This window comes from Bos taurus, chromosome 3 (genome assembly GCF_002263795.3).
Source record: "Bos taurus isolate L1 Dominette 01449 registration number 42190680 breed Hereford chromosome 3, ARS-UCD2.0, whole genome shotgun sequence".
NCBI classification, from domain to species: Eukaryota; Metazoa; Chordata; class Mammalia; order Artiodactyla; family Bovidae; genus Bos; species Bos taurus.
In genome coordinates this window covers 50,871,329-50,897,650 of record NC_037330.1, presented here as the reverse complement: position 1 = coordinate 50,897,650, position 26,322 = coordinate 50,871,329, and the positions used below count along the sequence as shown (strand labels likewise).

Sequence of the window (26,322 nt, the reverse complement as noted above, 5' to 3'; positions counted from 1 at the left end):
TATATGCAGCTTCCTTTGAAGTGGTTTCTTGTGATATGTTTCCAATCTAACAGCCACAGAGTAATTGTTGGGACCATTTATTTAGCAATTTACAGATCAGTACAGTTGTCCCTCAGTATCCAAGGGAGACTGGATCAGGACCCTGTGTATACCAAAATCCACAGATGATCAAGTCCCTCATATAAGATGGAGTAGTATTTGCATATAACCTGTGCACATCCTTCTGTATAATTTAAGTAATCTCTAAATATGGGGATTCCCTGGTGGCTCAGTGGTAAAGGATCTGCCTACCAATGCAGGAGATGCGGGTTCGATCCCCAGGTTCGAAAGATCCCCTGGAGAAATAAATGGCAACCCGCTCCAGTACTCTTGCCTAGAAAAGTATACTTCCTACAATGTCTTGCACAATATCAGAAAAAATTCCATCTGATACAGCTTAATATTCAAGCCTGACTTTACACTTATAACTGGTTCTGTTCCTTGGCCAATGGCATATTATTTCTTGAGGACACTTACTTGTCCTTTAATTCAGAGTACCAGATCTGAATTTCTAGTTCCAGACTGATTCTTTATTTTGTAAATTGGCAGTTCACCCAGATTTTGTCCTAGAAATTTTGTAAAGAAACCCTTCTAGAGGCATGTCCTACTTTAGTCAATACTTCTAAAAGGCTCCTTTCCTTGGTATCTCATCTTTTCTGGGTTCTAGTTCCTTCTCGCCTTGGTTTCTAGTTTTTGAAAAATTGATATTGGAGTATAGTTTTACAAAGTTGTGTTAGTTTCAGGTATACAGCTAATTGTTTTATATTTTTCATTTTTCTTTTCTAAGTGATTTAATTATTGCACTTTACCCTCTCCTACCAGAAACTTTTTTCGTATTCTCACAATTCAACTCCAAATTTCTTAATGAAACTACCATCATTAGAAACATTATTATTCACTAACAAATCAAAATTTTTCTTTTTACCTACAGCAACCAGGATACACAGATGTATGTAGTTGAGTAGAACACCCTCTTTTTATGAATGTAACATAAAACTATGAGATTGTCTAAAAGTCCTGTGTTGGATTATCATTGTTTTTCTTTATATGAATGTGGTATATTATTCTTTTAGGAGGCAACGAATGAATGGAAACATATCACTGGAGATTTTAAAAACATCTGGAAACAATTGCTGGAAGTTTGGCCACTGGTTGGATTACTTTCCCATCACAGGTCATTATAAGATACTGAGATAGTTCCCCGTGCTATACAGTATGTCCTTGTTGCTACCTATTATACATACAACAGTGTGCATATGTTAATTCCAAACTGCTAACTTCTCTCCCTTTCTCCCTTCTTTGGTAACCATAAACTTGTTTTCTATGTCTGTGACTCTATTTTGGTTTTTAAATAAGTTCATTTGTATAATTTTTAAAATTCCACATACAAGTGATATCATATGATATTTGACTTTCTATAAATAGATTCTTGAAACAGAATATATCGAATAGCTGAGCTAATTTACATAGTTGAATAAGCTTGTATTTCTTAAGTAATATGTATATATGAAAATGGGTTGACAATTTTTACTTAATTCTAGGTTTCTAGAAATGTCAGATTTGGCTAAAAAATCTCAGTTGCCTCTGTTTCCAGAAAATCATCTAATATTTAAAAGCTAAGATTTTAGTGGCAACCACTGGAAACTAAAGCAGAATTTAGGGTCAAGTCAGACCACTTCCCCAGTCTCAGATTATATAGAAGTCTAAAACCTGAAGAAAGAAAAGTAAGGAATACTAAATGAGGATAGATTTCTACCACCTAAAAATTGACTCTCATCTGAGAGACAGAATTACTTTTAATTCAATTAAACTCCTATTAAACTCTTACTTTGTCTACCATAAGACAGCTGAACTGGTCGACAGATTTGGCAAGGCACTGGATTGGAGTAGATCAGAAGCTCCAGGGCCTAGGCAGTAGTTCTGTCTCTGCCACTAAAGAGCTGCACAACTTTGGGTAAGTCCCTTCAACTCTTGGGTACTCAGGTTCCTCATTTATTAAGTGAAAAACTAGATAAACTTTAAGAACAAGTCTGGTTTAAAAAAATATATATATATATATATTTCACTTTTTTAAAATCTTAGTTTTAAGTCTTTTACATAGTGCTATTATTCCAGACTTAAAATACTGGACACTGTTCAATAAATATTTTCTTAATTATAATAAGATGAACTGCTTACCTGAGAAAATGGAATATGTTAAGAGTAGTAACAGTCATTTAAAGAAGTCATTAAAGAATCAGTTTTTTATCGATAAATGGAGATTGCAAGATTAAAAACCAGTGCTACACATTTCATTCAAGAGCCTTAAAGCAATTTTCATAGGAGTACAATTATGCCCTATCATAGACAGAGTGCCTAATGAACTATGGACGGAGGTTCCTGACATTGTACAGGAGACAGGGATCCAGACCATCAACATGGAAAAGAAATGTAAAAGAGCAAAATGGCTGTCTGGGGAGGCCTTACAAATAGCTGTGAAAAGAGACGTGAAAAGCAAAGGAGAAAAGGAAAGATATAAGCATCTGAATGCAGAGTTCCAAAGAATAGCAAGGAGAGATACTGATCCTCAGCGATCAATGCAAAGAAAGAGAGGAAAACAACAGAATGGGAAAGACTAGAGATCTCTTCAAGAAAATTAGAGATACCAAGGGAACATTTCATGCAAAGATGGGCTCGATAAAGGACAGAAATAGTATGGACCTAACAGAAGCAGAAGATATTAAGAAGAGGTGGCAAGAGTACACAGAAGAACTGTACAAAAAAGATATTCAAAACCCAGATAATCACGATGGTGTGATCACTCACACTCACCTAGAGCCAGACATCCTGGAATGTGAAGTCAAGTGGGCCTTTGAAAGCATCACTACGAACAAAGCTAGTGGAGGTGATGGAATTCCAGTTGAGCTATTTCAAATCCTGAAAGATGATGCTGTGAAAGTGCTGCACTCAATATGCCAGCACATTTGGAAAACTCAGCAGTGGCCACAGGACTGGAAAAGGTCAGTTTTCATTCCAATCCCAAAGAAAGGCAATGCCAAAGAATGCTCAAACTACCGCACAATTGCACTCATCTCACACGCTAGTAAGGTAATGCTCAAAATTCTCCAAGCAAGTCTTCAACAGTACATGAACCATGAACTTCCACATGTTCAAGCTGGTTTTAGAAAAGGCAGAGGAACCAGAGATCAAATTGCCAACATCCGCTGGATCATGGAAAAAGCAAGAGAGTTCCAGAAAAACATCTATTTCTGCTTTAGGGACTATGGCAAAGCCTTTGACTGTGTGGATCACAATGAAATGTGGAAAATTCTGAAAGAGATGGGAATACCAGACCACCTGACCTGCCCCTTGAGGAACCTATATGCAGGTCAGGAAGCAACAGTTAGAACTGGACATGGAACAACAGACTGGTTCCAAATAGGAAAAGGAGTACGTCAAGGCTGTATATCGTCACCCTGCTTATTTAACTTCTATGCAGAGTACATCATGAGAAACGCTGGGCTGGAAGAAGCACAAGCTGGAATCAAGATTGCTGGGAGAAATATCAGTAACCTCAGATATGCAGATGACACCACCCTTATGGCAGAAAGTGAAGAGGAACTCAAAAGCCTCTTGATGAAAGTGAAAGAGGAGAGTGAAAAAGTTGGCTTAAAGCTCAACATTCAGAAAACTAAGATCATGGCATCCAATCCCATCACTTCATGGGAAATAGGTGGGGAAACAGTGGAAACAGTGTCAGACTTTATTTTTTTGGGCTCCAAAATCACTGCAGATGGTGACTGCAGCCATGAAATTAAAAGACGCTTACTCCTTGGAAGGAAACTTATGACCAACCTAGATAACATATTAAAAAGCAGAGACATTACTTTGGCAACAAAGGTCAGTCTAGTCAAGGCTATGGTTTTTCCAGTGTTCATGTATGGATGTGAGAGTTGGACTGTGAAGAAAGCTGAGCACCGAAGAATTGATGCTTTTGCACTTGCTAGATCTCCTCCTAGCCCACTGGTGGTTTTGGTCTCCTTCGCTGGCTCTCTTGACCTTAAAGGTGAGGAGCACCACAAACTTGCTTCTAGACCCCCTTTCTCTTTATTGACGAATGCTATTTATATGCCAATGACAAATAAACCTATTTTTAGCCCCTGATCTCTTTTTAGAGCCTCATACTCACATATCCATTGTCTGCCTGCTATTTTCATTTTAATGTTTAATAGGAATCTCAACCTTAAAACTTTGGATCTTCTACCTTCCCTAACCTCAGTAAGTTGCACCAACAACTATCAAGCATCTCTGGAGTCAATGACTACTCTCTCTCTCATGTTCCTCACACAATCCACCAGCAAGTTCTCTACCTCTAAAACATCCACCACGCTAAGATTTCCACTTCTGCTCTTACCTGGACTATTTTAATGGCCTCCTAATGAACCTCCCTATTTCCATTCTTACTTTCCTACAACCAATTCACCACATAGCAGGCAGGGCAAATCAGATCACATCATTCTTGCTTAGCCAAAAATAAAGTCCAAATGATTGATCCTGGCTTACAGAACATTATATAGGATTTGACTCTCTTTCTTTAGTCTTACCTCATACTATTTTTTTTCCCATTCTCTACTATACTTGAGCCACATTAGTATGGTTTCTCAAAAGTCCACTTCATTTTTTCCAGGGTCTTTGTGCTAGGTTTTTTTTTTCTGCCAGGAATGATCTTTTCACTGTTTTTTTGCACATCAGAAGCTCCTTAGCATTCCTATCACAACTTATATGTTACCTTATCAGCAAAGCCTTCCACAAACATTTCTTCACTAAAAACATTTTCATGGAGTACCTACCACATGCCAACACTATTCTGGATGCTAGGGGAAAGGTACTCAGTCTTATTAGTAATTAAGGAAATACTCATTAAAACTGTAATGAGAATCCTCTTCACAGTCAGAATTACTAAAATTAGATAAAGACCGACAATCCCACATGCTGACGAGCATGTAGAACAATGAAAACTGTCTTTATGGCACACGGGAGTATACACTGTTGTTGTTATTTAGTCACTAAGTGGTGTCTGACTCTGTAGCTTACCAGGCTTCTCTGTCCATAAGATTCCCCAGGCAAGGATCCTAGAGTGGGTTGCCATTTCCTTCTCCAGGGGATCTTCCTGACTCAGGGATTAAACCCATATCTCCTGTATTAGCAGGTGGATTCTTTACCACTGAGGCCACGTGGGAAGCCCAATAAACAACAGCAATGATCTTAAAAGGCCAAAACAGAAGTAATTTAAATATTCACCAACAGAATAGATAAATAAATTGTGGTATATTTATATAAAGAAAAGTTACATAGCAATGAGAATGAATAACCTAGAGCTACATTTAAGAATAACATGGTTAAATTTCACTAGCAACTTTGAGCAAAAGAAGCACGGCACAAAAGAAGATATACCATAAGAAGTCATTTACATAAAATTTAAAAACTTAAACCACTGTATTAGAAGTTGAGACCATAGTTATTTCTGAGGAGGAGGGTATGACTGAAGACAGGATGGGAGAGAGCATGAATGGAGCTTTGCAGTCTATCTCTTGGACCTGGGTGGTGGTTACATGGATGTGATCTCTGTGATAACTTACTGAGCTGTAAACTTGTCACCTGGGCACTTTTCTATAAGTAATACTTCTATAGAAAAGTTTTAGAAGTTTGTGTTCTTTAGATTGTTCAATTTTTATGACTATGAACCCATACAACTGCAGAATGTTAAGGATAATAGCTGGTGGACTCATTCTAGAAGGTCTCCATCACAGAAAGAGCAACGAAGAAACTGTTGCTTGGTCTTAGTATCAGGAACAGGTGTGGCTCTTCTAACCAACTGGTCTGTTTTATCACAAAGACACTATGAAAAGTTTAAAGTGACCAGATTTCCCCTTTTTGCTGACTGCTGAAAACCTTATTCTTCGAGCCAAGCTTGAGGCCCATGATAAAAATGTGTAAGATACTTTTGTGGTATGCGATTTTGTATTGGTCTTGTTCAAGGTTCCATGTTACATTCCTAGTGTTCTTGACTTTTTCTCACAAAATTACACTTTGCCTTTTTTTTTTTTTAATCATTTGCAAACTTCCTTTATCCTATCTGGAACAAAGCATGGTATTAGTGAATAAAAAATGCTCTAATTCTTTTCTTTCTTTTAAAAAATATATGGCTTGGTTTTACTTCAATATGTTTGGTTTTACTTTATTCTTATTTAATGCACTGTAATCTGACTAGAAGTCCTGACCCTAAATTCCAGCTTCTGCCACTTACTGGTTATGTAACTTTAGATGAATTATTTAGCCTCATTGAGCCTATAAAGTGGAAATATTAACAATTTTCACAGGATAACTGTGAAGATTAAAATAGTTATCCAAAAGATCTATATCTGGTTTAGCAACTACCACACAGAAAGTTTAATAAAAATAGGGAATATCTGCTTTATATAGAAAAGCTACTAAAAAAATAAAAAAGAAAAGCTACTAAGTGATTAGGCTAGATTTACTTTTGTGGGATTTTAAGGATATAAAGTACATTAAAACTATTTTATTAAGACATCATAAAAAATTAAGCAAAGCTGTATAATGGGGAAATATTTAATTTTTAGTATAAGTGGACTATCTTCAGTCTGGAATAAATCTACCTATTCCTAGATCTACCAGAACACATCAGCACCAAGAACAAGTTAAAACATAAAATTTGTGTTGCAAAAACATTTCCAGATCAGCTGTTTGGTGAGCATTTTCACATGAAAAAAATACTGTAAATGACAGCAAGGCTTAAAGGAACCCAGAAAAGCTTCATCAATTGATACTGTGGCTGAAGTGTATGATTATACTTCTCAATATGTCAATACCTAATGACTTCTGAGTACATTTCTTTTGGCTTCTAAATGAAATTAACTTTCTATTTCCTTCTATCTTCCTTTCCAGGCAGTTAGAAGATATTCTTTGTTTGTCTTTAATGGTTGGCAGCTGTAAGAAGATGGATCAAATGCTGAAGCAGACGGTGCATTCATTTCTGGAACTTATAGCTTTATGTCTTCTGACTTAAATGTTCCTGACGTCCAAACCTCCTGAAAAAGTTTAATTTTTCAAAACCCAGCCCAGATGCTGTTGCCATCTTATCCCACCATGTTTCAAAGGAGGCTATTTAGCATACGGGAATTAAGTGCATAGGTGGACTTAAAGTTACGTAGTCTAACCTCCCACCTCTGTCACTGACTAGTGTATGACCATGGGGAGTTATTTAATACCCAAGAACCTCAGTTTTATGACATGTAGAAAGTGAAGTCACTCCATCATGTCCGACTCTTTGTGATCCCATGGACTGTAGCCTACCACGCTCCTCCATCCATGGGATTTTCCAGGCAAGAGTACTGGAGTGGGTTGCCATTTCCTTCTCCAGAGGATCTTCCCAAACCAGGGATCGAACCTGGGTCTCCTGCATTGTAGGCAGACACTTTACCATTTGAGCCACCAGGGAAGTCCTTATGACATGTAAAGCATGAATAAGAATGATGCTACCTACTTCAGAAGTTTGCTGTGAAGACTAAAAGAAATAAAGGAAGTTTAATACTTAGTACAGTGTCTGACACAGAACGACTATTGAACAAATGGTATCTACTATAATGTATACTTTTGATTATGTATTACAATTTGTTTATTTGTATGCCTATTTCCTTACAAATAGCTGAGAAAAGAAGAGAAGTGCAAGCAAAGGAGAACGGGAAAGATTTACTGGTCTGAATGCAGAGTTCCAAAGAATACCAAGGAGAGCTAAGAAAGCCTTCTTAGGAGAACAATGCAAAGAAATAGAGGAAAACAACAGAACGGGAAAGACTAGATCTCAAGAAAATTGGAAATACCAAAGGAACATTTCATGCAAAGATGAGCTCGATAAAGGACAGAAACGGTAAGGACCTAACAGAAGCAAAAGAGGTTAAGATGAGGTGGCTAGATTTCACGGAAGAATTGTACAAAAAAGGTCTTAATGACCCAGATAACCATGATGGTGTGATCACTAGAGTCAGACATCCTGGGGTGTAAAGTCAAGTGGGCCTTACGAGGCATTACAACGAACAAAGCTAGTGGAAGTGATTGAATTCTAGCTGAGCTATTTAAAATCCTAAAAAAAGGTGCTGTTAATGTGCTGCACTCAACATGTCAGCAAATTTGGAAAACTCAGCAGTGGTCATAGGACTGAAAAAGGTCAGTTTTCATTCCAATCCCAAAGAAAGGCAATGCCAAAGAATGTTCTAAGTACTGCACAATTCTGTTCATTTCACATGCTAACAAGGTAATGCTTAAAACCCTACAAGTTAGGCTTCAGCACTACTTGAACCAAGAACTTCCAGATGTATAAGCTGGATTTAGAAAAAGCAGAGGAACCAGAGACCAAATTGCCAACATCTGTTGGATCACAGAAAAAGCAAGAGAATTCCAGGTAAGCATCTACTTCTGCTTCATTGACTATGCTAAAGCCTTTGACTGTGTGGATCACAATAAACTGTGGAAAATTCTTCAAGAGATGGGAATACCAGACCACCTTATCTGCCTCCTGAGAAACCTGTATGTAGGTCAAGAAGCAACAGTTAGAACCCGGCATGGAACAATGGACTGGTTCCAAATTGGGAAAGGAGTATGTCAAGGCTGTATATTGTCACCCTGCTTATTTAACTTATATGCAGAGTACATCATGAGAAATGCTGTGCTGGATGAAGCTCAAGCTGGAATCAAGATTGCTGGGAGAAATATCAATAACCTCAGATATGCAGATGACACCACCCATGCAGATGATACCACCCTAATGGCAGAAAGTGAAGAGGAACTAAAGAGTCTCATGATGAAAGCTAAAGAATTCCAAAAACTAAGATAGTGGCATCTGGTCTCATCACTTCGTGGAAAATAAATAGGGAAAAAAATGAAAACAATGACAGACTTTATTTTCTTGGGCTCCAAAATCACTATGGACAGTGACTGCAGCCATGAAATTAGGAGACGCTTGCTCCTTGGAAGAAAAGCTATGTCAAACCCAGACAGCATATTAAAAAGCAGAGACATCACCTTGCCAACAAAAGTCCGTCTAGTCAAAGCTATGGTTTTACCAGTAGTCATGTACGGATGTCAGAGTTGGACCATAAAGAAGGCTGATCGCAGCAGAATTGATGCTTTCGAACTGCAGTGCTGGAGAAGACTCCTGAGTCTCTTGGACTGCAAGCAGATCAAACCAGTCAATCCTAAAGAAAATCAGTCCTGAATATTCATTGAAAGGACTGATGCTGAAGCCATCTGATGCAAAGAGCTGACTCACTGGAAAAGACCCTGATGCTGGGAAAGATTGAGGGCAGGAGGAGAAGTTGACAAGAGGATGAGATGGTTGGATGGCATCACTGACTCAATGGACATGAGTTTGAGCAAACAATGAAGGAGAGAGTGAAGGGAGACAGTAAAGGACAGAGAAGCCTGGCATGCTACAGTCCATGGGGTTGCAACGAGTCAGACAGGACTGAACAACTGAACAACAATCTCCTTTGTTAGACTGTGAGTCCCTTGAGGCTATGAATTGTATTTCAATCTCCTTTATATTCAGTTCTAAACCCAGTGCCTAGTACAGAGTAGGTGCTGTGATGAAAGATGGATGAAAGGGCAGAAGGTGGGAAGACAGGGAAAGGAAAGCACTTAAATTGGGACCTTGGGTCTTATCTATGTCTGCCACGAGGATAGAACGTAGGGTTAGGAGAGGATTTATTCACAGCCCCTTCCAGCTCTGGGGCAGCAAGAGCTTCCATAGTGGCTTCTGTGAAGCTCTTGGCAGGGTAAGAGGCTTCAAATTAAAAGATTTCTATGGTAGGTAGGTAATACTAGGAGCAAAATTAGGTGCTAAGGGTAAGAATCACAGGGGTTGGGAGTCAGAGAAGGTGTGTGGATGGATGATAGTAAGCTGCAGAACATGAATATAAATCTCTATTTGCAATGCTAACAGAGAGAGATAGGGAGCTCTTGTGACTAGGTCAGCTGCAGAATTTACTTACAGGATATATGCAAATTCATGTGTCAAGGAGGACAGCACGGTTAAAATATGGTCACTAATTGATATTCTTAAGATTTTAAATATTGTTTTCTAATCTAAACTCTCTGTAAGTAGCACAGAAAAGATCGGCCACTCTGGATTAAACCCTGGCTCAATCGTTTACTATTTGTGTCATCTTGGGAAAAGTTACTTAATCATTCTGAGTCTGTTTCCACATCTATTCAACTGAGGATACTACCATCATATGGGATTATTATGAAAATTAGTAATAATAAATATGAAGTGTCTGACACCATGCTTGAGTGACAGACCAATAAACAGTATATATTATTGCTACTTTATAGATTAACAATATATTCAGCCATTCATGAAAAATAACTTAATTCTCTTTACCATTTCATACAGACAACTAGGCTAAGTGGTCATAGCTGTTAGAACATGCACAACATTGCTATATCTTCAGGAAGATGAATCTGCAAAGCTGTTTCAATATTTCCTTCAACATTTAGAGAAGTACAAAAATCAGCTAACACAGTAACTATTAACAGTCACATGCTCAAATACAGCATTAATACTTAAAAGTCAATTCTTATGTTGAAAGTCAAAGATTCTAGCAAATTCTAGCACACAAGCAAAAGTTAAGTTGGAGCAATTAGACTGACTTCAGTTTATCTGTCTGTCTTTTTTCCCCCACTGTGAAGTGCTATACACAAGAATGAAAAAAAAAAAAATCACTAGAATAAAAAGGTGAAATCTGTTTAAATCTCTCAAGAAGCTGGCCAACAAATAGTAAGTTTTATACTAAGTCAACTACAGCCATTATCTCAGTTTAAACTTTCACTTGTTTTCCCTTATGCTTTCTTCAGTTATAAAACTTTGAACAGGTGAATACTGTTAAAATTTGCTCCAAAAACATAATGAAAATAAGTCTCCAACTAAAGACCTATAGTGGTTTCACAATATCTAGCACACTTAATCTCTTCTAGCTTTGAAGATTCACCATAAACTGATTCTATTCAGTCTAACTTTATTTCCCCAATGCAGTCACATTACTTCTGAATCAAACCTGGCCTCCTCCACTCCCAAGCCTATACTCACTCTCACCTCTGTGTGCCTGTGTGGTTTCCTGCTGCTGCTGCTGCTTAGTTGCTAAGCTGTGTCTCACTCTTTGCAACCCATGGACCACAGCCTGCCAGCCTCCTGTCCATGGGATTTCCCAGGCAAGAATACTGGAGTGGGTTGGGAGTGTGGTCCCCAACTATACTCATTCTCCTCTCTACTGTTTTCTAACTGGGACTTGTTTTAAGCCCACGACTCTGGCCTATTCTGAATCACCCAATTAGCATCTTATCACAAACTGTTCTAAAATTAAAGATTATTTTCACAAGCCACACCTAAAAATCTGACATTAAAGTTAAACCTCATGTTAACTATTTTCTGGCATTCCTGATGAGGAGAGAGTATCATTATTTTTAGTTAAATATGTTTCCTTATCACTAGATGTCAAAATTATAAATGGGAAATTGATTTATTTCAGCCATAATTTTCTTTGAGAAAATCTTTTGAATGTAAGGAATAATCCCTAGGGTTCTCAATAAGAATCTCTAGAACATGCTTATTTGTAACTTGTTCTTTCATGTATGACTATCAGATCAGATTATAAAAAACTTCACATGAATAAAATTATACATGATCTTGGATCCCTCAAATGCTATCACAGCTGAAAAATCAGTATTTATAAAAGACCTACAAAACTTCAAGGCAAATTAAATTAAACCACATCTAAGATTCATCATTTTTGTTAGCTTTTTTCCTTTTCATTCAGAATTTACTTAGATTGACTGCCTCCAGGAGGTATTACCCAAAATACAGACTTTAACTGAAGAGTGTAATACCAGGAAAGGGTAATGTCCACACTTTTTCCTTTGAGGTTAAATTAATTTAGTGAAGAAAATGAGTTTCTTTCTTAAGAAGTGAGGTTTATATTACCCCTTCAAGTCACTGTGAATAAATATTATTGTACAAATAGTTCAATATAAGAAGCATACTTTTCCATTTATGTTTAATTAGATAGTTATCATTAGGAAAAAACCCAAGGAAACTGACCTAGAATCACATTAATTAAAAAGTGTCTCTCTTTATCAAAACACACTATTTTGAATAATTTAAATTATCTAGGATAATAAAACTATTTAGTAAAAACTACTTGAAAATTTCATGAGTTGACTCTCACAGATTCAAGTTAGTGCCAGTTTAAAAAGTATTCAGATACTAAGAAATCTGTTAACTGATATTAGGCAAGTATCCTTTTTTGCAATCTCAGTAATACTGCTATGAAGTGAAAAAGAAGACAAGAGTAAAAAAGACTTCCCTTTAGTCACAACGGTAATACCACAAATCTACTATAGAGATAAAAAGAAAAATTTAGTTTAATTGAAGTAACTTTGAAACCCAGGCAAACAATCAAGTGTTTTCAGATCTCAATAAAAAAGTAAAGTATTCGCCATACAAACATTAATTGATCATTTCAGATATGATTAACAAGGTTTAAGGAAAACAAATCCTCAATACTAGAACAGAAAAATGTGTGTTAAAAAGAAGATAATCTTCTAAAATACTATTATTAATAATAATCAAAGATTCACAAAAAATATTTACCATGAAAGAGTCAATCATAAGCAATAATAAAGTGTTGTCACAATACAGAGGAAGGAAGAAAGAAATATGTGATGATCAAAATTTATCACTTACCTCATGATTCAGCTCTGCTATCTGATCTTTCAGTTCCCTAATGTACTGGTTAGAATCAGACTTGTTAAGCTGTCCTTGAAGCTTTCCTTCTTCTTTCTGTTTTGTGACAATATAACAAAGCAAAATCAAGAGACAATTTTCACAGCCTGTACTCAATTATTTGAAGATTCAGGACAGCATAAAGGCATATCCTTTAACTGGCTAAATTCTGAACAAATATATTCTCAAGCTATTTCTGTAAAATTAATAGAAAACTATACTATTTCTAAATAATGCTGATTAACTGTATTAATATAATTAACACAATTTATAAACTGTATCTTTTGAGAGACTCTTAGAAATCAATAATTGAAAAGGGTCTACTAGTGAAAAAAAATTACCCTAGAATTTGAAAGCCATTTATTAAGTCATTTTGAGGGTAAATGCTTTTCTATCCATTCCATAAGAGATTCAATGCTTAATTGGGAAAGTGGTAAGTCTCCTACAATTACAGTAGGAAGTTGCTTTAGCTGGGGGACAGAAAGAAGAAAAAAAAAAAGAGAAAAGGTTGTTCAAAACCCTCTTACAAGGGGAAGATGGCTCTGAATAGCTTCTGTTTAATTAGCTCAGCAATGTGATTAAAAGGTGCTCTAATCCTGAGAACTAGTTACAGAATCATGCTGGAATCATTTTCCAGGGAGACAGACTGGAAAGAGGAGGAACTGCCTTTTTCTTACACCACCTGAAAACAAATGAACTTTTAAGGTAAAGGGAAAAAAACAGGATTGTTTTTGGTGTCTTCAGATTATTTGTTTAGGAGGCCATGTCTGATGTTTAAAATGTTAAGAAGCTCTGATCCAGAGACATCTACTGAAAACTACTGAGCAACTCCTGATGCCAGAAAAGTATCAATTTACCTTCAATAGTCACCACTCAGTTTCTTTCCATGGAGACAACCACTGTTAACAGTTTTTTTCATGTAGTCTTCCCATGGTGTTTTGTACAGACATGTGTAAACTCACATGTATACACACATATTTTTACTCATACTATAGACACCATACAAGCTGTTCTATACTTGCTATTATCTCAAGAATAGTACCTGAAGATCATTCAATATCAGCATGCAGCAGAAGGATAATACATTGTGATCTGAGAGAATTTTGGAGTTCCTGTAAAAGTTATCTTAGTGGTATCTAAACATTTATCAGTTACTTAAAAGTAAGTTGTAAAAGGTGCCTTAGGTTCTGTACAATTACCTTGAGTGTGATTGGTTGTAGTGAAGAGCATTTTCCAACGTGGAAAATGTGTCTTTCCACTCACAGTAAGAAGGGACCTTGGACATAATCTGGTTTGGAATTCTGACTGCAATCACGTGCAGCCTCTACTTTGCTTCCACACCCGCTCCCCTAACATCCTTAGCAAAAAGAAGAACTAGCCAGAACTGCCTTGGCAACAGGATGGGCAGCTCCTTTGCAGAGTAATGGCAACCACCCCAACAAGACTGCTCTTCTGTGTTACTCTATTCCTGCCACCTTCATTTCATTCTTATGTACCCTTTAGTCTGTTCTGCAATCCTTTCATCAAGTCATTCCTATATGATCCTTCCCTCTCTTTTTTTATTATGGAAATTTGACTTAAAAACCTTTTATTGGAATGTGGCCTCCTGAAGCAGTTTGATGTAACTAATATTTGTAGAGAGGTAAAAAAACAATTGAGTTTCCCTGGTGGCTCAGTGGTAAGAAGCCGCCTGCAATGCAGGAGATGTGGGTTTGATCCCTGGGTCGGGGAGATACCCTGGAGAAGAAAATGGCAACCCACTCCAGGATTCTTGCCTGGGAAATTCCATGGAAATTTCCTGGCAAGAGGAGCCTGGCAGGCTACAGTCTATGGGGTCACAAAAGAGTTGGAAATGACTTAGCGACTAAAAAACAACAAAAGAACTACTACTGTTTCTGTCTAGTCAGTGTTAATGCTAGGCATGTCTGCTCTTTGTGACCCCATGGACTGTAGCCCACCAGGCTCCTCTGTTCATGGAATTCTCCAGGCAAGAATACAGGAGTGGAGTGCCATTTCCTACTCCACAGGCTGTAAAACTTTTCTTATACATTTAAGCACATGGATATCACATATAATCACCTAAAAAAAGAATTAATTTAACAATTACTATATTTCAAACATGCAGGGCCTTCAAAATACATACATAAGACATGTTTTTTAGCCATATTCCCATATTTAAGACAAAAATTCTTTTGAAAATTTAGAAATATCAATACGATGGCCAGAAAAATGATAGCAGAACCAATAGAACAGCAAAGATACCAAAACAGAATCCTAATCAAACCATCTCTGAAGCCTTCCTTACCGATTTTTTCATTTATATAAACCAATAAAATCTCGATTACTTAAACCAGTTTGAATATGGATCTGTCACTTATAACCAAAAAAATTAAAGCTAACATATCTTGAGCACTTATTAGGCCTTCACAATTGAGGTTCCCCCACAGGCTTCCCCAATGACTCAGTGGGTAAAGAATCTGCCTGCAATGGAGGAGACACAGATTCAATCCCTGGGTCAGGAAGATGCCCTCGAGAAGGAAATGGCAACCCACTCCAGTATTCTTGCCTGGAAAATTCCACAGACAGAAGAGCCTGTTGGCCTACATACAGTCCACAGGGCTGCAAAGAGTCGGATATGACTGAACATATAAACTCATAGTACTTATCACAGGAATTAAGCCCTAATGCCTAAAGTGTCCTTGTATGTAATGATCTAACTTACCTCCTATGCATCTAAAATGGTACTAGCTTTATATCATCCTTAGAACAACTGAGAAAATAGCTACTCAATTTTCTGTAGAGCTTCTCTATTGGAGGAGTGGTGGTAGAGAAAGACAGGCTTACAATGAGCTAAGAATTGTTCTAAGCCCTTTACATGTAATCATCACAACGTGTATAACTGTTGTTGTTCAGTCCCTCAGTCGTGTAGGATTCTTTGCGACCCCAAGGACTGTGGCACTCCAGGCTTCCCTGTCCTTCATCATCTCCTGGAGCTTGCTCAAACTCATGTCCATTGAGTCAGTGATGCCATTTTTATTCCTATTTCCTAGATAAGGACACTTAAATGAAAGACTGAGTGAACTGGATGCTCAAGAGTCACAACAATAGATGACACATTTTCTACCTTAAATTATGGCACTTTGAACATGAGAAATAATGAAACAGAATATATGGAGATCTATGCAAAGGACTCACAAATTAGCTTTCTTGGATTTGTTACAAAAATACTTATTTTAGCCTCTGCTGATTTAAGGGCTTCCCTGGTGGCTCAGACGGTAAAAAATCGGCCTGCAATGCAGGAGACCTAGGTTCGATCCCTGGGTTGGGAAGGAGGAAATGGCAACCCACTCTAGTATTCTTACCTAGGAAATCCCATGGACAGAGGAGCCTGGTGGGCTATAATCTATGGGGTTGCAAAGAGTCAGACATGACTAAATGACTAACACTTGCACTTTTCCCTCTGATTTACACAGGAATTGCAGTACCAAAGGAATTTAAAATGCTATAGCTACTTGGCATCTATGGCCCTAAGCTAATATGATCCATATTATCAATTTACAGTTATCTAATACAACTTACATGTCCTTATGCCTGCATCTTATTTTTAATCGTCCACTTTTTAAATGAAATATTTCAAAGGAAGAATAAGAACAAGTGTAATAAAATAAAGACTAATGAACCCACCACCTATATTCAGATTTTCCTTGGCTCTAGACTTACTCCACCTTTAGTCCTGTATATCTTAAAGATGGAAAAGATGATGTCAGGTAGAAAGGATTAAGTAGTGAATAACTGAAAGAAGAAGGAAGACAAGGAAGAATGTAGAAAAAAATTTTTGAAAGGAGAATATTCATTAATATAAATAAAATAAAGCCATTATTCTTCCAGAATGTACTTTCTAAATCCTATGTGACATGAGAAAGGGTAGCATACTTTTAGTAAGTAACTATATTTCCAAAGCCAGGAAATGTGATAAGAATTATCCATTTTAATATATGTGTTCAGCTGGCTTTTTATTTTAGTCTAATTTTATTACTATGTCATATTAATTCTCTTGAAATAGGTGATTAAATGGTAAGCGCAATCTACTACTTGGAAGATATCCTTCTGAATGAAATAAGCTAAATGTTTATGGTTTGGAATCATACTTGGATAAAGGTGATTTTTAATTAGGTCCTCAAGAAAGTTAAAAGTCTTGAGGATTTTGGTCATCATAGAGCAATATTGTCATGAGGGATAATGTAAAATTTTCAGGGTAAATAAAATGGCAAAACCACTCCAGTGTTCTTGCCTAGAAAACCCCATGGAGAGAGGAGCCTGGTAGGCTATATAGTCCATGGGGTCACTAAGAGTTGGACACAACTTAGTAACTAAACAACAACAAAAAATGACAAAGCCCAAGGTAAGTGCTAAAGCTATAAGAATGTAGAAGTGCGTTAGGTCTGAATGGCTGTAGAATGACCAGTAATAATAATTAAGACTATTGGAAAAAAGGCTTGGCAAGACAGAAATCATTAAGTCTGTTTTACAAAAAATGATCAAATGACTCCAGAGATTTGTTTCTTCCAAAGGTGGGTGGGTCATTGTAGGGTTTGGCTAAAAAGTTGGCTATAGCACTTTGACTTCTTTGGAGGGAAGGTAGTATTTAATGAAAAAACAGAGCAGTTAAGAAACTTTACAATAAAAAATGAAAAGCTTTTAACTTAAAAAAAGACTCCTGAATGACACTTGTGAAAATCAAAGAAGCCCTTTTAGATTTTATTGTTAAAAATAGGTGTTCTTTCAATGTCTATTAATTGTAGGGAAAAAGGCAGAATTTCAAAGAGAAACACTATATATTTGATGAAATCTAACTGCATATAGTTGTTCTTTTTAGATTTTAATATAAAGATTACTGTTAGTTTTTTTAAAAAACTTTTACAAATAAAAACATTCTGATGCCTATTAAATCATTGTTTCTGTGGACAGATACCCCAGTTAACAACCTGTAAGGCACTGGCTAAACTGAAGAAAGAGGAAGGGTGAATAAGCGGCTCCAGGCTTTAGCAGTTACCCCAGGAGAAGACAGTTACCATCCAGGCACACCGTCACACATTAGGAGCACACCAGGGCGACAGACACAAGTGGAAAGCTCCACTTGGGGTATTTTGATTCAATAGCCTCCTTTAAGGGAATATAGCTGATATTTCAATAACAGAGATAAAAAGTAAGAGATGTCCTGAATGCTATATAATGAACTGAAATGTATAAAAATGACATTTTATCTGTAAGTCTATGATTTTATATTCTACAAATAGGGTCTCACTTAAATATGTTAATATAAAGTCTTTCAAAGATTCTTTTTAAATGTAAAAACTGAATAACTGTATGCTTATAATACCAAAAAACATATATAATTACTATAGTCTAATAAGTAGGTATCAATTTAATTTCACTTCTGTGGCAGTTCATTCAATTATCTAATGTTTATGCTAACGCTGAAACTTCGGTCCTTTGGCCACCTCATGTGAAGAGTTGACTCATTGGAAAAGACTGATGTGGGAGGGATTGAGGGCAGGAGGAGAAGGGGACGACAGAGGATGAGATGGCTGGATGGCATCACTGACTCGATGGACGTCAGTTTGAGTGAACTCCGGGAGTTGGTGATGGACAGGGAAGCCTGGCATGCTGCGATTCATGGGGTTGCAAAAAGTCGGACACGACTGAGTGACTGAACTGAACTGAAGGGTTTTTTTGAAAGTATTTTTACACCTTTCTATTTTCAAGAAATGTCCACATGGTTCTTTCTGATAAGATGGTGGGAAAATGTCAGCTACAGTGGTAAATTTACCATGAACCTGAATTTTCTTGAGGTTTTGTTTTGGTCCAGCTGATAACAACAGATTGCCCGTTAACTGGTTTCCTAAGCAAAACAACAAGGTAAGTAACAAACTTAAAGGAAGAGAGATCCAACGTGTCAACAATTTTGGCATTCAGCAATTTCAATGAACAGACCTTAAATACTTTTTGTAACACAGTAAAAGAAACTTTACATCAAGATAGCATAAAGTAACATTTATAAAAGCTTTGAATGTACATTTCATACTTGGATCTACTTAGGAAAAATAATTTTAGGAATTATCATTATGATGTCTAAAATAATCTAATTCATATTAAGGCCTCAAGTCACTGAGCTTTATATATGAACCTCTTAGTCAAAAGGTCATTAATAATTCTAGTTAATAATATGCAAGCTTAAGTGACTGGGGTAAAGTATGACAACTATAACTTACTCTGACATGCATTGAAAAAATAAATTCGCTAGAATGGTGGGTAGGTTGAGTATCTGATGAAACAAGAGATAAAACAAATATATCAAAATATTAATTTTAGAATGGAGGTGGTGAATTTATGGTGTTCACTATAACACAATTCTTTCAACTTCTGTATTTTTGAAATTTTTCATAATAAAGTATTGGAAGAAGTCATCAATAAAAAACAACTAATTTCCTCTCCCTTCCCAGTCTGCTAAAAAGTAAGCACTTGGTCCAAACTGTTCTTATCTCCCAAAGTTACTTCATGATTCTTCACTTAAAAATCCATGTTTTTGGACTTTCCTGGCAGTTCAGTGGTTAAGACCCCATGTTTCTACTGCAGGGAACGTGGGTTCAACTCCTGGTCAGGAAACTAAGATTCCACATGCCAAACAGTGGGGACAAAAAGTAAAACAAGCAAAATAGAAATCCATGTTTTGCTTTAGAATGGACACTGCTTTCTTCACATTTTACTGAAAACTCAAGAAATGAAAAAGGAATATGATTAAACCATACAGTCAGTACTTCATTAAATAGAATATAATTTTGGAGCAAGCTAAGTTATAGTTCATCTCTATAATAACATACAGTAGATTTTATGGTTGTTACCTCAAAATCCATTCTCTCTCCTTCATTATGTAGTGGTAATAGGACTGGAATTCTCCTGATCCTCAACTCCATAGGTAGGCCCTGATTGGTGGAATTTAACCCAAACAAGATAAACACATCTATTTTGCATAGTGATTGGTTCAGGAGTTTCTCAAAGTGTGACACTCAAAACTTTTGCCACAAAGTATGGGGTATAATTTCTTATTCTGGATATTATGACACATGGGTATAAAGCTCACTTGTTAGCCATTTTAACACAATAAGGAAAACCTCCAGAAGATAAAAATGATCAGGAGGGTAGAGCCTTAAGAATCATGGTTAAATACAAGATGGACCTCAAACTAAACTTTTCCTGAAGCATAACTTACTTCTGGACTTTTAGGCACACAAGCCAATAAATACCATTTAGTATTTAAGCCATATTATTTATGCCATAAACAAAACCAGAAATGGATTTTCTGTTACCTGCAATAAAACATCCTACCTAATAAATATTTTTAAAAATACGTCTAAGTAAATGCACATGTGCTACTTTAGTCAAGTCCGACTCTTTGAGATCCTATGGATTGTAGCCCGCCAGGCTCCTCTGTCCATGGGATTCTCCAGGCAAGAACACTGGAGTGGGTTGCTGTACCCTCCTCCAGGGATATTCCCGACCCAGGGATTAAACACAGGTCTCTTATGTCTCATTGGCAGGCAGGTTCTTTACCACTAGTGCCACCTGGGAAGCCCAAGGAAACAAACACCATAATGTAAACAACATAACCTATGAAATGCTTAAAACAATGATTCCCAAAGATGATTATGAAAAAAACATTACTTTGGGAGTTTTGTAAACTTATAGATTAAGAGAATCTATTTCTGATCTACTGAATTCTAAATGTCTGGGAATGGAGCTTGAAATCTCTGAATAAGGGGTGATTCTGACATAACCAGTGTGACAAAAATACACTGAAACACACTGGTTTGAACTATCTTTGAAAATTAACTATTTCTTAAAAAACACAAATCTAAAATTAATATGCCAAGTAGAAAATGTTTGTTTATTTCTTAAAAATCTCAATATTTTATGAGTTGATACTCATTATAGACTTTACATAGTGTAATTTTATATATTAAAAAAAAAAAGGAGATATTTTTTAAACTACAATGACAGTGAATGTCCAGGTAAATGACCAAGACTCAAAAACTTACTTACAAATAGTCTCTCTGTTTCCAGAACAAATATATTTAAAAACAAAAATAGAAGAGAGCTGTCAAGGGTTCTTTAATTTCTTTCAATTCTGCTATCAGTTTCACTTCATGTTATTTCTGTGATAGTTTCAGCTGGTCAGTTCCCTGTCTACAGAGGTTGGTTCAATTTTGAACTCAAATCCCTTTCTTGGTTAACCTAGCTCTCAAACAGAAAATATAATTTTAAAGTTTGGTAATGTATGATGAGGAACTAAATAAAATGTTTAGGATCTGAGAAAATTCTACACATATGACCTGTAAGACTGAAAACTAATTGTTCTAAAGAATGAGGAAAAAAAAAAAAAAAGCCAAAGATCTGCGGATCAAGAAAATAATTCTTTTAAAACCTAAAACCCCAATATTTATGAGGAGATACGGCAATAAATAAGGGAAAATGGAATCCAATTCTGTAAATTTTTCATCAGGTAACAGATTGTTAATAGCCCCAGAGTTATGTTCTTTAATATAACCCATGAATGTGTAGAAAGAAATCTTTTACTTAGAGTAGTGATTCTGGTATTCAACCACCTAGATTGTTGATTAACAACCTTAGGCATATGTTTTCACCTGTTTTGTTCCTGCAACTTTTGGGAGCTTTAATCATAGAAAGAATAAGGTAGAGATGGCTGTGGTCAGGATGTGACAATATTCTGTTACTGGAATATTTTCAACCTATTGATTGAAAAATCATAAATGCTGTGGTCAGCAGGGAAAAAAATGAATTATGTATTTGTGCAAGGCACAGCAGAAAGTAGACATTTTAATGAGAAATATCTTCACCTATATCTACTATACTCCAACATACTATTTAAAAGGTTGAACAGTTAAGTATGGTGATGCATATCAAGCTAAAAGATGGAAAAGAAAACGTGAAGTGTATGCTCTATAGCTCTATGGAGCATGATTTTGCATGTTATGCTGCAACAAAACTGAGATAAATGTTGTTAAGTTGCTTTGAACAAGTGTCTGGAAGAAAACTGTGGTTTAGCAGTGTACAACATTAAAAAGTATTGTGGCAGTGAGAAAAGAGGCAGGGGTCCAGGTTTGTTTAAATTCATGAATAAGTCTCATTTTTAAAGAGAAATTGTAATAGCCAAGCCTAAGAGTCCATTCTTGTTTCTTTTTTTATCTATGTTTTTAATGCTGGTTATAACTTACCCTATATTGCCACAGGAAGGACACTTCCTTAGACAGGAAGATAGCAGATTTTAAAAGCTGTGTTTCAAGTCATAGGTTTTTTTCATACTCTTTACAACCATATAATCCGCTTAGAAGATTTTGTTTTTTTAAAGAATTTAACCAGTTAACAGCTACTTAATATACTAGATGTGTAGATGAGGTAGTAGAAAGCACCCTAGATCGAATATAAAAGCATGGAGTCTATCATTAACTTCTTGCAAAATTTTTCTCTAGCTTTTTAGTTTTTAAAAGTTTTAAATCTACCAAAGAGCTGAAATTACAGTACAATATCCATATACTCCTTAAATTCACCAATTACTCTTTTGCCACATTTGCTTTTGTTCTATTTATATGTATTGTTTGAACTATCTGAATGTTAACTGCAGGTACCACATTTTACTACTATATATTCCAGCATGCACCCTCTAGGAGTTAGTAACTGTCCTACTTAACCTTTTAAAAAAAAAAAGCATAAAACAACCACTCATTAAGCTTTATCTTGCTTACTGAGAGTGCTCATTGCTAGAAAAACTGTAACTGAAGAAAACATGATTCATCTTCTGGATAGTTGAAACTGTCGTATTTTACTTTGCTTTAAATTTCATGTCATGGGGGTTATCATCTCAGTGAAATATTTATCTGTTTGTTTCTTAGTTTTTTGTTTTTGATACCACAAACTTAACTCCAAATACGTACTCTTATGCATGGTAGAGCAGCTTTTGTCTCACTTTTTCCCCTATGAGGAAAGGATATATGATGATGTATCCATTTACTAACGATAAACACTGTTATGCTAGGCTGAGTTAATACCGGACAAACCCTTTGGGGAGTACTGTCTAAGAAACCAAGACTTCTGAAGAATTAGTTACAAAAAGCCTTTCCAGATCTATGCAAACATCATTTTATCACTCTGTCATTTTACATCCATCACTTTTTTTTCTCTAGATTGTCCTTTCCCAGCTTGATGACAATTATGATCTAGATCTATTATTTCCATCCTCTGGATTCTTATGTCAGCACTTCTTTCTCTTAACCAGATTTTCTCCAGACTGATAAACTCATAATAAGTGTTCTTTTTTGGTAAGGTGCTTTCCTAGAATATTGTCCTCATAGATGAACTGATCTAAGCACAGCCTGGTGACAACAGCACTAGAAGATTAAACAGACTCATGGCTAGCTTATCAAAGATCACACGGCTAGCCAAGAATAGAAATCAGATTTCATTACTAGTACCTTAATTCTAAGACAAATCACAACAGGAAATGTGCTAGAATTGTTTTTTTCCAAAAATGACATTGCTTATGCTACTCGTTTATCTTTTTCTGGACCCTCTGTAACGAGTATTAGTAAGCCAGAAGTTGGGGATTTCAGTCCTTAGCTGTCAAATTTTCTCATGTACCTTCCTTAGCATCAGATGACCATATATATGACTCCTATATATTCATCTCAAGGATAAGACATGCCTTTCTGTGGCCTGTTTAAAGGATACACGTACTGATAATTTTGCTAAAAAGCATCTTTATCAACCTATTAGATCTTGACAGGGGCACTTCCCTGGCAGTCCGGTGGCTAGGACTCTGCACTTCCACTGTAGGCAGCATGGGTTCAATCCCTGGTTGGGGAACTAAGATCCTGCAAACCACGTGGTACAGCACCTCCTCCCCACCCCTGAAAGAACTTGACAGAGAGCCAGACACTTTAAGTATAGAGGGTCAGTGTGAAAAAATTAAAATATTACTTACAAATTCAGTAATCCCATCCCATATTAAGTCAAGGGAGACCAAGTACAAAAAAACAAAGAGAAACCAAAGACAGCCACATGATGTCAATAATAGTTTATAAATTTCAAATTAGTAACTCATACTGTGGTGTTGGAGAAGACTTTTGAGGGTCTCTTGGACAGCAAGGAGATTCAAAAAGTCCATCCTAAAGGAAATCAGTCCTGAATATTCATTGGAAGGACTAATGCTAAAGCTGAAACTTCAATACTTTGGCCACCTGATGTGAAGAACTGACTCATTTGAAAAGACCCTGATGCTGGGAAAGACTGAAGGTGGGAGGAGAAGGGGACAACAGAGGATGAGATGGCTGGATGGCATTATTGACTCAATGGACACAAGTTTGAGTAAGCTCTGGGAGCTGGTGATGGACAGGGAAGCCTGGCATGCTGCAGTCCATGGGGTTGCAAAGAATCGGACACGACTGAGCGAGTGAACTGAACTATAAAATTAATTCCCTTTCTCAACAATTTCAGTGAGGTGGTTTGGCTTGGCTCTGAATAATACAGTTACATTTTTCCAGAGTCATTTTTCCTCTGTATATATTCCTCCATCAAACATTAATCACCTTTAGCTTAGGATGTGGAGTTCATCTTTTGTACACTGGAACTTAAATACTTGAGGAGGAAAATGCAAGAAAAAAATTTTAATTAAAAAAAAAACAAAGACAGTAACAATTGTTTCTATTCATACTCCTCAGAATTGATCAATGTTAACATCTTGGAATACGTAATATGTGCAGCCAGACTTTAAGAAAAATAATTGTTTCTGTAAAATTTACATGTTCTCTTTAAGCAATTTAAGAAAAGCTAAAAATACAAAAATGAAAATTAAACATTAGTTGAAATTAACAGGAAAACAAAATACAGTGAATGCAAAGCGTATCTTCAGTATGAGAGATAATTTCCTTTTTTAGAAAACGTCAAAATAAAAGAGATTACAAAAATAATTAAGATGTTGGAGTCTACATTTTATTAACGTTTTAAATGTGTGTGGTATTGATCGACTATCTTGCTTGGATATGAGTGCATTTATACCTTCTTTCAAGTCCCCTTCCCCTCCACTTTTAGATTTTTATTAGCTATGTTATTTTTACATTGTCAAAGTTTATTAAAAAAATAAAAACTCTCTCACTTGTAACCATTATTCCCATATTTTTAAAGTGTTGGTTCTATATTTAAACAGATTCAATATTTTTCCTTTTTCCCAAATTGTGCCTGTATTTCATCATTCTTTATTTTAACTTGTTTTAAGTTGGATTTCACTATCTAGTAATTTTTTTCAAGATTATGAGAGTAGTAACCTACCAACCTTTTCACACTGGAAAATGTCAACCTGTTTGTCTGGTTTACACATTGTTTGACTATAATATTTCTGGGTCAGCCAAACTCAGAATGTTGTAGACTAGCACTAAGATAACTTTCTGCAGTGATGGAAATGTTCTCTATCTGCACTATCTAATATGGGAGCTAGTAGCTACTGTGCAACATGAGGCTACAACCACAAGAGACTGGCTACTGGCTATTGTACTAAAGACTGCAGCATAGCCATTGCTGTCGATTTCTGGCACTGAATATGCTGTGAGCAATCTGGAGGACAAGTCTTTAATCTTCCCATATAACTTTGTACATAATTTGCTTTAAGTGTTTATGGAGCATTGTGTCAAATTTTCCTAGAACATGGGGTATTCTTTTAATTTGCATATTTGAATCTTCATTAATTTCAAGGACCTCTTCTTGCTTATTTTTGCACATATCTTCTTTCCATTTGTGGTGGGATACCAATTATCCTCAGTGTTAGAGTATCTATCAAGATTAACTAATACGCTTTCCCTTCTTAACTTCTACATTCACTGTGAATACCTTCTCAAGCTTTTCTTCTATGCCAATAGTCCAATTTTCAGCACGGTCCATTGAATAGGTGATTCTTTTGTGATTTCTGCAATGGTGTTCGGTTCAGTTCAGTTCAGTTACTCAGTCGTGTCTGACTCTTTGCGACCCCATGAACGGCAGCATGCCAGGCCTCCCTGTCCATCACCAACTCCCAGAGTCCATCCAAACCCATGTCCGTAGAGTGGGTGATGACATCCAACCATCTCATCCTCTGTCGTCCCCTTCTCCTCCTGCTCTCACTCTCTCCCAGCATATTCTAAATGCTCTAATGGTGTGAGTTACTCATTAAGTCTTTTTCTATCATATTTAAAATCTATTATCTGTGCCCTCCAAGCTCAAGTTTGTTTTCATTTCTCCATGGTCTGAGGGATAGCATGGGGAAAAGAAGAACCTACCTAAACAAGGGCTCTGTTTATTCTTCTGAGATTTTCTTGGATATTTCGTATTACCTAACTGGGGGGATA

General features: G+C 36.4%; 1 protein-coding gene and 1 non-coding gene across 13 annotated transcripts in view; both read right to left on the bottom strand.

Moving 5' to 3' along the window:
* Positions 1 to 26,322, bottom strand: part of EVI5 (ecotropic viral integration site 5) — a 234,397-nt gene that overhangs the window by 24,292 nt on the left and 183,783 nt on the right. For 11 of the 12 annotated variants that reach the window (XM_005204328.5, XM_059885080.1, XM_059885081.1 and 8 more), the window contains one exon: positions 12,836 to 12,931. In XM_005204328.5, the coding sequence (XP_005204385.1) occupies positions 12,836 to 12,931 (96 nt within the window). Of the gene's footprint in view, positions 1 to 5,112; positions 5,283 to 12,835; positions 12,932 to 26,322 lie in introns of all 12 variants that reach the window. The other variant, XM_059885087.1, reaches the window with a different exon arrangement.
* Positions 7,466 to 7,537, bottom strand: TRNAC-ACA (transfer RNA cysteine (anticodon ACA)). Its single transcript has one exon. It is a non-coding gene; the product is annotated as a tRNA-Cys (tRNA).